A 15,254-nucleotide genomic window follows, 5' to 3' on the forward strand; every position below is an offset into this window, starting at 1 on the left:
GATAAACACGTCTGCTAAATGATTAAATGTAAATGTAAAACGATATTCAAAACTCACATTCAATTCTTTTTACATTACATTATATAAAGCACATAATCTGCACCTGAGGTCATCATTGTCATACGTTGTATGTTGTTTCATCCGCAATTAACGCCTCAGAACAGAAATTTTGTCAGATAGAATCAACGTGAATTGCCGTTGCGGCTGGTTAGTAGGCTACAAAAAAAACATGGAAAGATACATTTTCTTACGTGTGATGTTTGGTTAGGACACGGTGTAGGCTTATCAATACGCAGTATCAATAATGTCTAATAATAATGTCAGAAGTGTGATGTGCAGTCAAATGTCGCGGTTTAAACGAGTGTTCTCATTGATACGCTTGCTGTGCTTTTTGAAGTTTTATAGACTCGATATTCCCGGACAGCAATATAGTGTCGGCCTAGATCCGGCCTACATCTGGTGGTACACGTGGATTCCACACATAAAGTTTTAAAATATAGTTTTCTTACAAAAACCCATTGCTTTACTTCAGAAGGCCTTTATTAACCCACTGGAGATGTATGGATTACTCTTATGATTGATGGATGTGCTTTTTGAAGCTTCAAAAACTCGGGCACTATTGACTCACAATAAAAAAACTGGGATAAGATCGAATATTATTTAATATAACTGTGTTTGTGTTTGACTGAAAGAGGAAAGTCATATGAATCTATAGGATGTCTTCAGGGGGAGTAAATTATGGGCTAATTTTAAATTTTTGGTTGAACTATTCATTTCAGTTTGGTTGTCCTACACCTCATTTCCCACCAAAACATCAGTTCATTTCGATCTTTTTTGCAGTTCCTTCAAGCCTCAGTCCACACATGTAAGATGGACGCCGTCGAGCAGGCTGAGGTATTGAAGTGTAGCTAGTCTCTTGGTGCTGTGTTAGTGTCCAATAGTGACGCTGGGGCCCTCAGGGGCCGTTCTGCTCGTAGAATAGACTGCAGTGTGTAGCGTTGTGCCGTGTACATTAGTGTGTGATTAGCTTTGTTGCAGTGCATCGGCATCCCGTGGTTTTGGAGCTGTGAAGGGAATTGCACAACACACGTAATGTCCTTTGTGTAAACGTTTGTAAGGGGTTTTATGAATGAATAACTATAGACAATGACATCTTAGACCATCTTTTGGACAATCCGGCCCACAGGAAGTGATTATCCAACCACAGGATGTGATAATGCTGACCACAGGAAGTGTGATTTCCTGAAGTGTGATGAGACGCTGATTATCTTCACGCTGGTGAACAGGATCTGCTGTGTGTCGATCTGAAGTGTTGCGGCCGGATATGCGAGTCAACCCGGTTTACTTTGTTCTGTGTCTATGAGCGGCGATGGTTACGTGGTTGAAGATCTGAGCTGGTGTCCTAAAGGTCACAGGTTTGAGGCTTCTTATGAGATGAGTTGAGATCAGCTCTGCTTCTCATTAGGGTTGTTCACTCTAAAACAACATCGCCCTGTTCCCCTCATCTTGGCACTGAGAGTGTCTCCCTTTTGAAATGCTTGGCAAAAACAAGCAAAAAAAAGTCTTTCCTTCTCAAGTCTCTTTCTGCTTTTCATTCTTTCACCCATTCCTTCTGTCACTTTTTCCTTTATATGCTTAAATTAAAATATTTGTCCTTGAATGGTTTAGATTTATTTTCTTTCTTTCTTTCTTTCTTTCTTTCTTTCTTTCTTTCTGTTTGTCTCTCTTTCTCTCTCTCCCAGTGTTTTCATCCCGTCGTGCGGTCGCTCGTGTCTTGTGTGCAGATGTTGTTCTGTGCCGCTGTGGTTAGTTGTCTGGTGTGTGTGTGTGTGTGTGTGTGTGTGTGTGTGTGGTGTTAGACTGTTTTACAGCTGCTGGCCTCATATAAGACAGGAAGAGAGACCCCGACTTCCTTTAAAACCCGTTCAGAGACAGATGGCCTTTAGCATTAGCATCTCATCCTCTCTTTGTGCTGAAGATGCGTGTTAGTTATTCAAATGTATTTGTAGTATGTCCATACAGACTGTGAGATGGTGTGAACTGCTGAAGACGTATCTTTTTCGGCAGCACTTGATCCAGTAATACTAACACTTTATCCTCTATTCTATGTTTGAAAAAAAGTACGGTGTTAGATTGAACTGAGAAGGGTCATAGCACTTACATACTGTTGTCTTACTGCTAGTTTAATTGCTTCTATTGTTCTCATTTGTAAGTCGCTTTGGATAAAAGCGTCTGCTAAATTAATAAATGTAAACGTACATGATGAAACGAAATGATCATAAAATCAAATTCTATGGTACATTTTATAAATGAGGCCCAAGAACAGTAAACGGTACATACGTTGTGTTTTTTATTGTTTGCACATTTTTCATAATTTTATAAAAAGCATTGTGGTAAAGGTGAGCGGCCATTATAAAATTATTAAATTGTGATTTCTCATCAGTTGATTTTTCATACATTATTGTTTAAAGGTTTGGGGTCAGTACAATTAATTTTTTCTTTTGGAAAGAAATTAATACTTTTATTCAGCAAGGTTGCATTTAATTGATCAAAGGTGACAGAAAAGACATTTATAATGTTGCAAATGATTCTATTTCAAATAAATTCTGTTGTTTTGAAACTTCTATTTATCAAAGAATCCTGAAATAATTCATTTGTTTGCACCAAAAATATTAAGCAGCAGAACAGTTTTCAAAATTGATAATCAGAACTGTTTATTGAGCCGCAAATCATCAAATTATACTGATTTCTGAAGGATCATGTGACACTGGAGTAATGATGCTGAAAATTCAGCTTTGATCACAGGAATAAATCACATTTTACTATATATTCACATAGAAAACAGCTATTTTAAATTGTAATAATATTTCAAATATTTACTGTATTTTAAATCAAATAAATGCAGCATTTGTGAACATAAGAGACTTCTTTCACCAACATGAACAAACCCTGATCCCACACTTTTAAACAGTAGTGTTTCCTGATGTTGGGAACAGGATGAGGAATCTCCATTATTCCTCTCACACGCAGAGAAGAGAACATCCGGACTGTTTATGAGGAGCAGCGATTGTCCTTTGTTCATGTAGTCGTTACTAATTAAAGAAAGTATTGTAAAGTCATAATTGTAATGTTTAATGAACACATAATGTATTGTTTGTGGAGCTTTACTCTTCGAAATATAACTTGTGTTAGAGGAGAACTAATGGCGATAAATTGAAAGTGTGTTTTTTACCGACAGTAAAGAAAGTGTGTGTGTGTAATGAGGTGATTTTAGTGCGATCAGTGCTTTTGTTCACTGTGGATGCAAATTGAACAAGCCTTTGAAGACAAAGTCGCCACACATGGAAATGTTCAGTGTGTGTGTGTGTGTGTGTGTGTGTGTGTGTGTGTGTGTGTGTGTGTGTGTGTGTGTGTGTGTGTGTGTGTGTGTGTGTGTGTGTGTGTGTGTGTGTGTGTGTGTGTGTGTGTGTGTGTGTGCGCTGTAGCTGGTCGTTTTCGTTTTCCACTAGAGTTCCAACATGGTGTAGTTAAAAGTAACATGGAGGACTGAGTGTGTGTGTTAAAATGAGGGCACAAAGCGCCTCACACACACGCTGCAGCTGTTGCTGATAGCAGCACTACAGAACGGCCTCTGTTTTGCTGACTCTTCTTCCTCTTCCTCTTCTTCTCTGCAGGGCTGCTGCCACTCCTGAAGTTGCCATGGGAACAGGACCCTGGCCCAACCCCCCCACTGAGGCCGAGCAGCTCCAGGCGCTGATGGCCGCGGCTAACGGTAACAATCTCTCTCTATATATATATATTAATGTCTGCGAGCGGATTGTGCATTTGTAATGTTGAAAACACAGCAGAAACATGCATGCTGAGAGTGTTGACTTCATTGCTGGTGGTCATTTACGTTTTAATCAGATCAAGTTTGCATAGATTTGTGGCTGACGGGTGATCATGTTGAATGAACACACACACAGAGACAATTCAGCGGCCCGTTTCTACAGTATATAACCACATCACAGCAGCATGACGTCATCCTCTCATGTGTCCCTTTATTTCTCTGCTCCTGACTGAATGGGAATACATGGAAAGTGACTCATCACACATTTACTCAGTCGCTGTGGTGTTTAGATGACAGCCGCTGTTACATAAAGTTAATGATTAACTCTACAGACTCTAATGCGAACCAAGGCTGCATTTATTTGATCAAAAACACAGTAAGATGTGAACATTGTGAAAAAAGCTAAAATAGATGTTTTCTATGTGAATATATATAGTTAAATGTAATTTATTCCTGGGATCAAAGCTGCATTTTCAGCATCATTACTCCAGTCTTCAGTGTCACATGATCCTTCAGAAATCAGTATAATGATGATTTACTGCTCAAGACCCATTTTTTTTTAATAAACAATGATGAAAACAGTTGTGCTGCTTTATATTTTTGTGGAAACTGAGAAACATTTTTTAAGGATTTTTGATGAATAGAAAGTTCAATATAACTGCATTTATTTGAAAAATAAACATTAAAATCACGTTTGATCAATTGAATGTGTCCTTGCTGAATAAAAGCATTAATTTAAAAAAGTACTGATTTTAAACCTTTGAACTGTAGTGTACATAAGCAAACGCAGATTAGAAGAGATAGTTCTGTCCAGATTCTAAAGACATTCACACAGACACATGAGATGCCTCATGAGATTATATTTGTTCTGCACAGACTCTGAGACAGACATTATCGAGTTATTCGCTTCCCGTCAGACAGTGTGTCGATGTTTCCACTGTTCTGTCCAGTGTTGTTCTGTTCTGTGATCAGCCAATCGGCAGGTTTCCATTAACACTCAGATTGTTTGCTTTTGTCTTTGTTCGTTTGCTAGGTTAAAGTCTTGTAGAATCAGCTTTGTTGGGTTTGGCTTTCAAAACTTGAACTGAATGATGACACTGTTATATTCGATTCAGCTAAAGCAACTCTACAGAATTCATTTCTCTGCAGCATCAACACTGTTATTAAAGGAACACGCCGACTTTTTGTGACTTTAGCTTATTCGCCGTATCCCCCAGAGTTAGATAAGTCCATACATACCCTTCTCATCTCTGTACGTGCTGTAACTCTGTCTGACGCACCCACCGCTAGCCTAGCTTAGCACAAAGACTGGAGGTAAATGGCTCCAGCTAGCATACTGCTCCCAGTAAGTGACGAAATAACGCCAACATTTTCCTATTTACATGTTGTGATTTGTATAGTCACAGTGTGTACAAAAAACAAGGTCAATGAGACAAAGCCATCTTCTAACCGTATACATACTGGGAACTATATTCTCAGAAGGCGAAGCACTTCTACTTGGGCGGTGTGTGCGTCAGACAGAGTTACGGCACGCACGGAGATGAGAAGTGTATGTATGGACTTATCTAACTCTGGGGGATACGGGGAATAAGCCCCAAAAAGTCGACGTGCTCCTTTAAACTAAATTGTGTCAACACTGAACTGACTTGACACTATTATCTTCTGTAGAGCTGCTTTACAGTTTTCTTCACAACTAATGAACTTTGCAGCATTGCCACTGTCATTGAACCAGTATTGTAGGACAGAAATCCTCTGAAAATCACCTAACAGACACTGTCTTTGGTCTGCAGAGGTCAGCGAGGCGGCCAACACTCTGGCCCCGGGCACCATGGGTCTGACCACCCGCTACAGCCCTCAGTTCACCCTGCAGCACGTGCCCGATTACAGGCAGAACGTCTACATCCCCGGCAGCACTGCCACCCTGACCTCCAACCAGCAGCAAGTCCAGCAGCAGCAGGCCCTGCCCCCAGCACAGGTCCCCGTCCCACAGCCAGAGCCGCCCAAGGCCGCCCAGACGCCCGCCAGCAAGAAGAAGTCCACCAAGAAGGAGAAGAAGTAGAGCTAGACACGTGAGGGGGACCAAACATTGTCAATGTAAAAAACCCACTTCTCAGATTTCACACATGCATTATTTTCCTGCTCAAGTACTGTAAAATCATTTGCTATAATTCTGATCCCTTTGTTTTTCATATTTTCATGCTCACGTTTGCCAAGTTTATGCAACCTTTATCGACACTATATTCCTGCGTATATCTAGCCAATGATGTATTTACCACAGTAATACTTTACCGTGATCATGTTAAACCGTCCGGACAGGAGGAAATGTATTATTATAACAATCAAAGACACCGTGTCCATCGCCGCATTTCATGACGTGCCAGTAGGATGTGCAGTGTTTGTAAACTGCATCATGATTTTTATTGCTTTTGTTATCGTTTACTAAGATACCACTATGGACTTTTTTTTGTTAAATGGATTATTTTAGACGTGTTCATGTAGATGCAAGTCAGGTGATTATCGCTGCATGCTGATTTTTTGCGCCATAGATAATCTCCACGTCACCTGACGTCTACAAACACCCGTCCACAACCTTCAGTCACACGTCCGCTTTTGTTGTGCTGTCTTTCAAATAATCGAAGAATGGATTCCCCTGTGTATCACTGAGCCAGAGTTGTGTTGTTTTTTTAAACGTTAACTGAATGTTTTCCGAGCCATAATGGAGCGTTGTGACTGTAAGTCCATGAACGCTCGCAGTGGCATATTGTCCTTGGTATTCAGTATTTCCAGGTTATCCTGAAGTGTTGCAGCTCTTTATCAGTGCTGGTTATGAATGATACTCGCCACGAGTATCTGCTGTTTAGATGGTGAAGAAACCTCCTGATATTGTGAGTGACATATGACAGCATTTTCCTGATGCAAAGGCTGATCTTTTTTTTTTCTTTTTTTTTTGCCATTTGCAACAAGCTCAGTGAACAATTGATTTAAATGAAATTCTCGTCAAGATGCTGTTTCAGAAGGCAACTTGTGCTCACGAATGTACACGCAGCACATGTTAAATCCACTAAAGATGCTGGTCTTCTAGAAAATACTTATGATTCAAATATTCTGTCCAAATGCTGATTCCGGTTCACTTTCCCATTTCCATGACGTTCCTTTGTAAATAGAAATCAGCCCTTAAAACACACACACACATTAAACCTTTTCAGATAATCCGCTCAAGAGGAATGGCTTACTACTGGAATGTCATTTTATTTTTTAGAAAAAAAAAGATACAATTTTTTCAAATGGAGTAAAATTAAGAAAAGGAAAAAAAAAACACTTGTCACTCTGTACCGATGTAGTTCTTTAGTACTATGAAAGCCAACTAACGCACCTGTAAATAAAGAGTTTAACTTTTACTTATGAAAATAAATAGTGACACACTATTAGTCTAGAAGTTGTGATGTTCTGCATATATTTTTGTGTTCATTTTTCTCTCTTTTCCTGTCACACTTTTTCCATGAAAAGACACAAAATGGAGGCCGAATAGACCTAAACGCCTCTGTTCATTAATTTGGTGATCTCTGTTGTGCTTACATGTGAGAATGCTTCTTAATGTCTATATGAAGAATCTGAATAATCTATTATCTGTGTGTGCGTGTGTGTCTGCTGATGCTGTAATCCTGCTGTAACATCGCTGATAAGACGCTTTATTCCCGCCTCCTGTGTGCTACTTGCATTTTATTTTATATGCTAATATTTATATTGCTGTTTTATTTTGATTTTTTTCTTCTTTTTCCTGAACACTGACATTTCAAATAAAAGGTTCTCAAATTATTTGTTTCATTGTTTTGTTTTCATAATATCACAATGTAATAACACAGATGTTTAAGCGTGGATCTTACAAAAATCATAATTTATATGCATTTTCTTACATATCATAATTCACCTAATAATTGCTTTTAAATGCATTGAGAGTTAAGCAGTGTGAATGTATGCATACATATAAAGACATATACATGTAAACAAGTATATGATACAAACATGCATATATAATGTGTTGGTCTACATACAAACATATACATACATTCATACACAAATATACACTCAAAACCACATGCATTTATATATACATAGCCTATGTTTACATACCTGCAGCTACCTAGTATATACTGTACACACATATATAAAGTACATACTAACATATACCTACCTACATACAAGTATGCTTATTTGCATTTACATGTGTATGTATGTATATATACGTGAATGTATGCAGGTAATGTAGGTATATACAGTGAGTGTATATATATATATGTATGGTAGATATGCGTGCATGAATGTATGTTCATCAACATGGGTTTTCTCACCCCCTTTGCAAATTAAATGGTTTCTGATGTTCACAGAATATTATGCAAACGATCTTTCCAAAGCATTAAAAAAAGAATGAAAAATGAAGCAACATTCCCTGAGGGTTGTGTTTCACTGTTCAATCTTCAATAAGTGTGTGTTCTCTATACAGCAAACACTTGTCCAGCTAACTAACACGTGATCTGGCTCTGCATTCTCAGCCCAGTCAAACTAAGCTAGATAAAAACACTCTTCTCTTTCAGGATCACGGAGACTTTCCGCAGGTTTTCTTTTTCTCCGCTTCCTTCGCCAAAAATGCATCAGTGTTTTGCCAGCTGTGCGATTTGACCAGGTTTCAAACAGGTGAGCTGATGTAGGAGAGGTGGACAGTGGCGGTAGGGGTCAGAGGTCAAAGGCGTTTCACGAGAGTCGGCCTGATGAGATTTCAGCCTGAGACGATTAACAGATGGCAATGCCAATCCAGCAGAGACAAAAAGAAAAGTGTGCTTCATTTTCTCTGCCTCCGTCATGAAACCCTGGGGGAAATCACTCTGTTGTTGACCACAAAAACAAAACACAAGGAAGCCCATCTGTTAGCCCAACACACACACACACACACACACACACACACACACACACACACACACACGCATGCGCACACAGCATCAGCACTCTTAAAAAATAAGTCTTTTCCACTTCAGCTGGCATTACCATGGAAACCCTTTCCTTTTCCAAGAGAGTCGAATGGAAGGAGTGATTGGAATCCAGAAAGGGGGACAGACACAGACGAAGGAAACCCGAACAGACATGTGGAACAGGGAAGATGTGGAGGAAGGACTGGAACACACACGGATCAGGGAAAAGGGACACTTGAAGCTTCTTCTGAGGAGTTATTGGAAATGCAAATCAGAGAAAATCCTCTTTTAACAGTTTTGAATAACAAAAGAGGCTGTAATCTACACTTTATTACTTTTCAATTCAGTTCAAATGTGTTTAGCTGGCATGACGTCCTCTTTTGAGCCTTCAAATGAAACATCCTTTGTTAGCGTAGGCCTACCTACAAAGTCCACATGTATTAAAATACACTTGTTTCACTTTCTTAATAAATGCACACACTACTGCATAAACTACTTAAACTGAAAAACTAACAAAAAGTAAGAGAGAAAACATTGCTCATAAAACAAAACAGATCTAAAACATCTATTAATATTATTAAATAAAAAATGATGTACACATCCTCATAATTCCACTTTGACCCAACACACAAAGTAAAATGATTCAAGTGCAGGGGATTGTGGATATCAGATTCTCCAATAGTTTGGTGCAGATATAACGCATTTCTCCACTTCCAAACCCAGCGGTGTGTTTTTGAACAGGCTGATAATGTCTGTGGTGAACACAAGCTCGAGACACTTTCATGATTTATTCTACATAAAATATATCATTGCCCCACTCATGATTATACACTGTTGCCATGTTTGTTCGTTTTTGGCCATGATTGTGCACAGTTTTGATTAGCAATTTTTGGTCCCACTTTATATCAAGTGGCCCTAATACCTGTGAACTAACATGGTAACTACATGTGTACATAGTATGTAACTACAGTGTAAGTACACATTGGTACATAGTATCTACAACTGTATTATTAGTGTAACTACACGTATGTAACAACCCACGTAATGGTATGTGTAAGTACAAATGTGTAACAGGACATTGGTAACAACACTTTTTTCAGTGTAACAGGAATTATGTAACTACATTTTGTAACAACATGTAGCCTATTTGTTGTTCCACTTCCACATGCAGTTTTAGATACTGCAGTTACCAGTTGATGTACACAACAATTACCTTAACAATTACACTTTATATTAAGTGGACAGTTCCTGAGGAGTTACCATGTAACACTGGTATCACAAGGTGAAACTTTAGTTGTAATTCAACATTAGTCCTGCCAGTCAAATACATGTATTCCAACTGGTAACTGCAGTATCTAAAACTGCATGTGGAAGTGGAACAACAAATAGGCTACATATTGTTGTTACAACATGTAGTTACATAATTACTGTTACACTGAAAAAAGTGTTGTTACCAATGTCCTGTTACACATTTGTACTTACACATACCATTCTGAGGGTTGTTACATATGTGTAGTTACGCAAATGTTACAGTTGTAGATACTATGTACTAATGTGTACTTGTTACATACTATGTACACATGTAGTTACCATGTAAGTTCACAGGTATTAGGGCCACTTAATATAAAGTGGGACCCAATTTTTTTTTGTGAGTAAAATAAGGTCTGTGCCTCTGTGGTAAACATAATTTGTTCTAAAACGTAAAATTCACCTTTTTGATATGAGTGTGTGTCATTTGTGTTGTAGAAGAAAACGTCCAAGTATCAACAACTTATGTTTACCATTTATTAAACTTATAAATTATATTTTAAAAACTCGGGGGAGAGGGGTGAATTAATGTTGGAGGTTTTAACATCATCCCTGCATAACTGCTCACAATTAGCCTACAGTTAAAAGTGCTTTAAATCTCACAAACACACTTCAGCTGTTTACTGTATTCCTCAAAGATTATTTACAAATTGCATAAATGAGGATTATATGAATCGTTTTCTATACAAATAAAGAAAGGAACATTTCACTTTAATGTTTATATTTTATATATACATATTTGATGTGAAAATATTACTCTTCACCTGACATTAAAGTGTTATTTAATTTCAACAAATTCAATAAAAAAATGGTGAATGTTATACTATGTCTACATTGAACTGTAATGTCAAAAGAGCAAATCAAATTCAGATTTTTCTGTGATATGAGATTAAAGTCTGAAAACAACGATATTAATGTCACAGAGAGAGAGAGAGAGAGAGAGAGAGAGAGAGAGAGAGAGAGAGAGAGAGAGAGAGAGAGAGAGAGAGAGAGAGAGAGAGAGAGAGAGAGAGAGAGAGAGAGAGAGAGAGAGAGAGAGAGAGAGAGAGAGAGAGAGAGAGAACACACACATCATGGAACACTGAGTTCACTGGGCTGAGAAACTGACAACGAGAAGTGTGAGTGTGTGAAAGTGCATTAGACACACTTCAGCGCCATGGCGACAGGTGTTGTCAAGGCAATGAAGCAGCTGCTTAGGATATTCTGGGATGTTGCCCTCACACAGTTTCCCAAATGGATTGCTAGAGAATTGTGAGGAATGAAACAAGCAACCAAATCACAGAGTTTAGGATAATCACACTGACCAATCAATAAAGCTTCAGTCTCACTTCGACTAAACACAGATTAATGCATTCACACAAAAACACCATCGATCCTAAAAAACTCTCTCTCTCTCTCTCTCTCTCTCTCTCTCTCTAATATATATGTGTGTGTGTGTGTGTGTGTGTGTGTGTGTGTGTGTGTGTGTGTGTGTGTGTGTGTGTGTGTGTGTGTGTGTGTGTATATATTATATACAATGCTAAAAAAATTGCTGTAATTAGTTATCACAACTTAAAATTGAACATTAGAATAAGTAATAGTGTGTTGTTTTAACTTTAAGTGTTCGTGCTTAACTTAAAATTAGTTGAGAACTTAAAAATCGAACTAAACTCAACTTAAAATTGTAAGTTGTTATAACTAATTGCAGCAACATTTTTTACAGTATTGACTGTTATGTACAGTATGTACATATACAGTATATACTTTGTTTATATATTCATGCTGAATAAATGTTTTAAGATAATTAAAAAAAAACTTACTGACACCAAACTTTTAGTTGAAAAATTAATTAATGAATGAATTAATGTATTTTTTACAAACAAAATTTATTTATACAAACAAATTTCACTGTAAAAAAACATTTTTGTTGGTTTAACTTAAAAAAGAAAGTTACGTGGTTACCTTAAAAAATTTAGTTAACTGAAATTAAACAATTGAGTTACTGCACTGAAGGCGATTGGTTTAATCAATAGAAACTCAAAATAGTATGTTATCTGAACCACATTAATTATCTAAGTTGATTTGACAAAAGATAAAAAGTTGTGATAACAAATAATGAAAATATTTTTTTACAGTGTTCTCATACAACTGAAATTATTTATCTTAAGGTTTCTGTATTAGCTACTAATGCATACTAGCAAATAATACAAATTACTAACAATTAATTTCAAAATGTTGAACATTTTAACTTTTTACAGAACGGAAACACTGACGCCATAATCATGCAGATATTACACACACAGCAGAAAATAATGTGAACTCAACATTACTAAATGTCAACAACAAACTCATTACAGCGGATAATAAACATCGCTGGACGGGTTCAGGTTCACAATTCAAATAGAACCTTGATGACATTCTATAATGTCAATATTCTATTCATGTCAATGTCAATATTCTAGGAAGGACACAGTCCAAAAAACTCTAGAAATCACAGAGAGGAACAGACATATTACAGTAAAACTGTTGATCTGGAGCTTTCTGCTGTATAAACACATTGACTTTAATGGGATGATGGTGAATGTTTATGGTAAAAGCAGTGTGTGTGTGTGTGTGTGTGTGTGTGTGTGTTCTTCTCAGATGAACTCTTGACAGTGACTGAACACAGTTCAGAAATACAGCAACAAAAGCTTCCTTTAATAACAGCAGGAAGTCAAACTGCAGAGAAAATTCCTTCACAGTGTCGCGTCACCACAGATCTACTGCCCTACTTTACCCACAATCCCTCTCTCCGGGTCCGTCCGGAAAGATTAAACAACTGAGCCAGATGAAAGGAGCATTTGAGTTCATCCTAAATATTAGAAACCCTTGAACTGCTTCAGTTTATTTAATATCACACTCTCGTAATGTTATATGAAGTGTGCACTACGAGTCAGACCAAACTCGACCACAAATGCATGCTGGGTAAGTAGTAGCTATGTCATTCTAAACATAACCACAGTCCCTCCCAACTCAGACAATATGAAGGAAAATCTGTATTTAGAACAATGACTGAGGAAAAGTGTGTCTGGATCATGAGTGAAGAGAGTGTAACTCAGTGACATATGCAGTGTTGGGGAAAGTTACTTTTAAAAGTAATGCATTACAATATTGCGTTACTCCCTTAAAAAGTAACTAATTGCATTACTTAGTTACTTTTTTAGAAAAGTAATGCGTTACGTTACTTTTGCGTTACTTTTTTTCCCCACCTGGGCTGGGCTTGTTTTTTTATAACACAAAAGTTATATTTTTGGGCAAATGTAAAGACCCTTTCACACCAAAAGTGAAATAATAATCCTCAGGCTGAAGGAAATATGTACAGTAGAGGAAAGCACACAAGCAAACCTTTCTATCTATCTATAGTCATTTTTGCTTATATAACTGAATCAGCGAAGGTCAGAAGCAAGTACAGTGGTCAATAAAGTGAGATTAAATGCATAAAGATGTATGTTTTATTTAACATATTAAGTTATTGGAGGTTTGCATAGTATTATGATTCTGCATTTCACTGATTTTAGTCATTTTGAGGAATATTGAATAGTTTTTTCTCTGCACTTTGATTTGTCTCAACATGAGGACAGGAGAGCTGTCAGTCAATAAATGGGAAAACAAAGTAACTTGCGTTACTTATTTGAATTCAACTCGGAAAACAATAAATAATGAGGAGTCCAAGTCTGTTCAAAGGTCTGGGACATGAAACGGACTTAATTTCATTTGAGAATTCATGAGTCCGTGTCTATGTGAATAGAATTCTTTCAGACACTTTGAGGACAGAAGAAACAGTGTGTCTTTATCAGTCAGTTTAACGGCTCCTCACATGACACTGCATGTCCTCGAGCGCTTGACCTCTGCTAGAGATGACCACACTCACAGCATCATGGACATAAAGAGACACTTTTACTACTAATCACCGTCTCTCTCACACACACACACACACACACACACACACACACACACACAATTGTGGTTCACAGTGCTCAGATCAGCAGACAGACAGAGCCTGAAGGGCAACACACACACACACACACGGTTGGGTTTCCATGTTTTATGGGAGAATTTCCAGACACAATATTTTGTTATACTGTACAAACTGTATATTCTGTCCCCTTACACTAACACACCCCTGAACAAACCCATCACACACAACTATCTGCAGTTTTACACTTTCAAAAAAAATTATTCTGTATGATTAATAAGCAGTTTTCCTCATGGGAACTAAAAAATGTCCCTGGACAAGGATTTCGGATATTGCCATCTTTGTGGGGACATTTTGTCCTCATAATAGGGTTTACCAGGACACACACACACACACACACACACACACACACACACACACACACACACACACACACACACACACCCCACATTATCTTGGACAAAAGAGGACAAGACATTCAGTGTGAAAAGCAGATGCATCTCAGATTACTCATTAAAACAGTGTTTATATGAGAATGTACAGGATACATATTAAATCAAACAACACACACATTTAACACAGAAGTGAAATATCTGTTAAATATACTCTACCGGTCACGTTTGGGGTCGGTAACAGGGTTTTTTCAGTCTCTTCTGCTCACCAAGGCTGCATTTATTTGATCAAATACAGTAAAAACAGCAATATTGTAAAATATTATTAAAACTTAAAAAAACTGTTGTGTGAATAGTAAATTAATTTATTCCTATGATCAAATCAGAATTTTTTGAATCATTACTCCAGTCACATGATCCCTCAGAAATCATTGATGATTTGATGATCAAAAAACATTAATTATTATCAATGTTGTAGTGCTTAATATTTTTGTAGAAACGGTGATAAAAAATAAAAATAAAAAATCTGGACTCTTTGATGTATAGGTTCAAAAGAACAGAATTTATTTTTAAATATCAATGTTTTGTTTTTTAAAATAACTTTCTTTACTGTCACTTTAGACACATTTATTATAAATAAAATCGATTTGCCCATTTCAGAAGAGCATTCTCACACACGAACTCAAACTCTATCCCATAATCCAGCATGTAGAAGATCAAGTCCTATCCTACAGTTATTTCCTGTAGAGAGAAAGAAAGGTCAACATCGAGGTCAACTAATGAGAGCGATCCTCTCTTTCTTTCTGAAGGGTCAGTTGTTCAGGTCA

General features: G+C 37.4%; 1 protein-coding gene across 1 annotated transcript in view; it reads left to right on the forward strand.

Annotated features, from left to right (window-relative positions):
* Positions 1-7,645, forward strand: part of LOC307008324 (uncharacterized protein) — a gene marked incomplete at its 5' end in the record, with an annotated part of 37,903 nt that extends 30,258 nt beyond the window's left edge. The window contains 3 exons of the mRNA XM_079631066.1: positions 841-894; positions 3,675-3,772; positions 5,620-7,645. Of these exons, the coding sequence (XP_079487192.1) occupies positions 841-894; positions 3,675-3,772; positions 5,620-5,888 (421 nt within the window). The 3' untranslated portion in view covers positions 5,889-7,645. The remainder of the gene's footprint in view (positions 1-840; positions 895-3,674; positions 3,773-5,619) is intronic.
* Between the last annotated feature and the right edge of the window lie 7,609 nt (positions 7,646-15,254).

The sequence above is a fragment of the Phoxinus phoxinus genome, assembly GCF_949152265.1.
Source record: "Phoxinus phoxinus genome assembly, chromosome: 12".
NCBI classification, from domain to species: domain Eukaryota; kingdom Metazoa; phylum Chordata; class Actinopteri; order Cypriniformes; family Leuciscidae; genus Phoxinus; species Phoxinus phoxinus.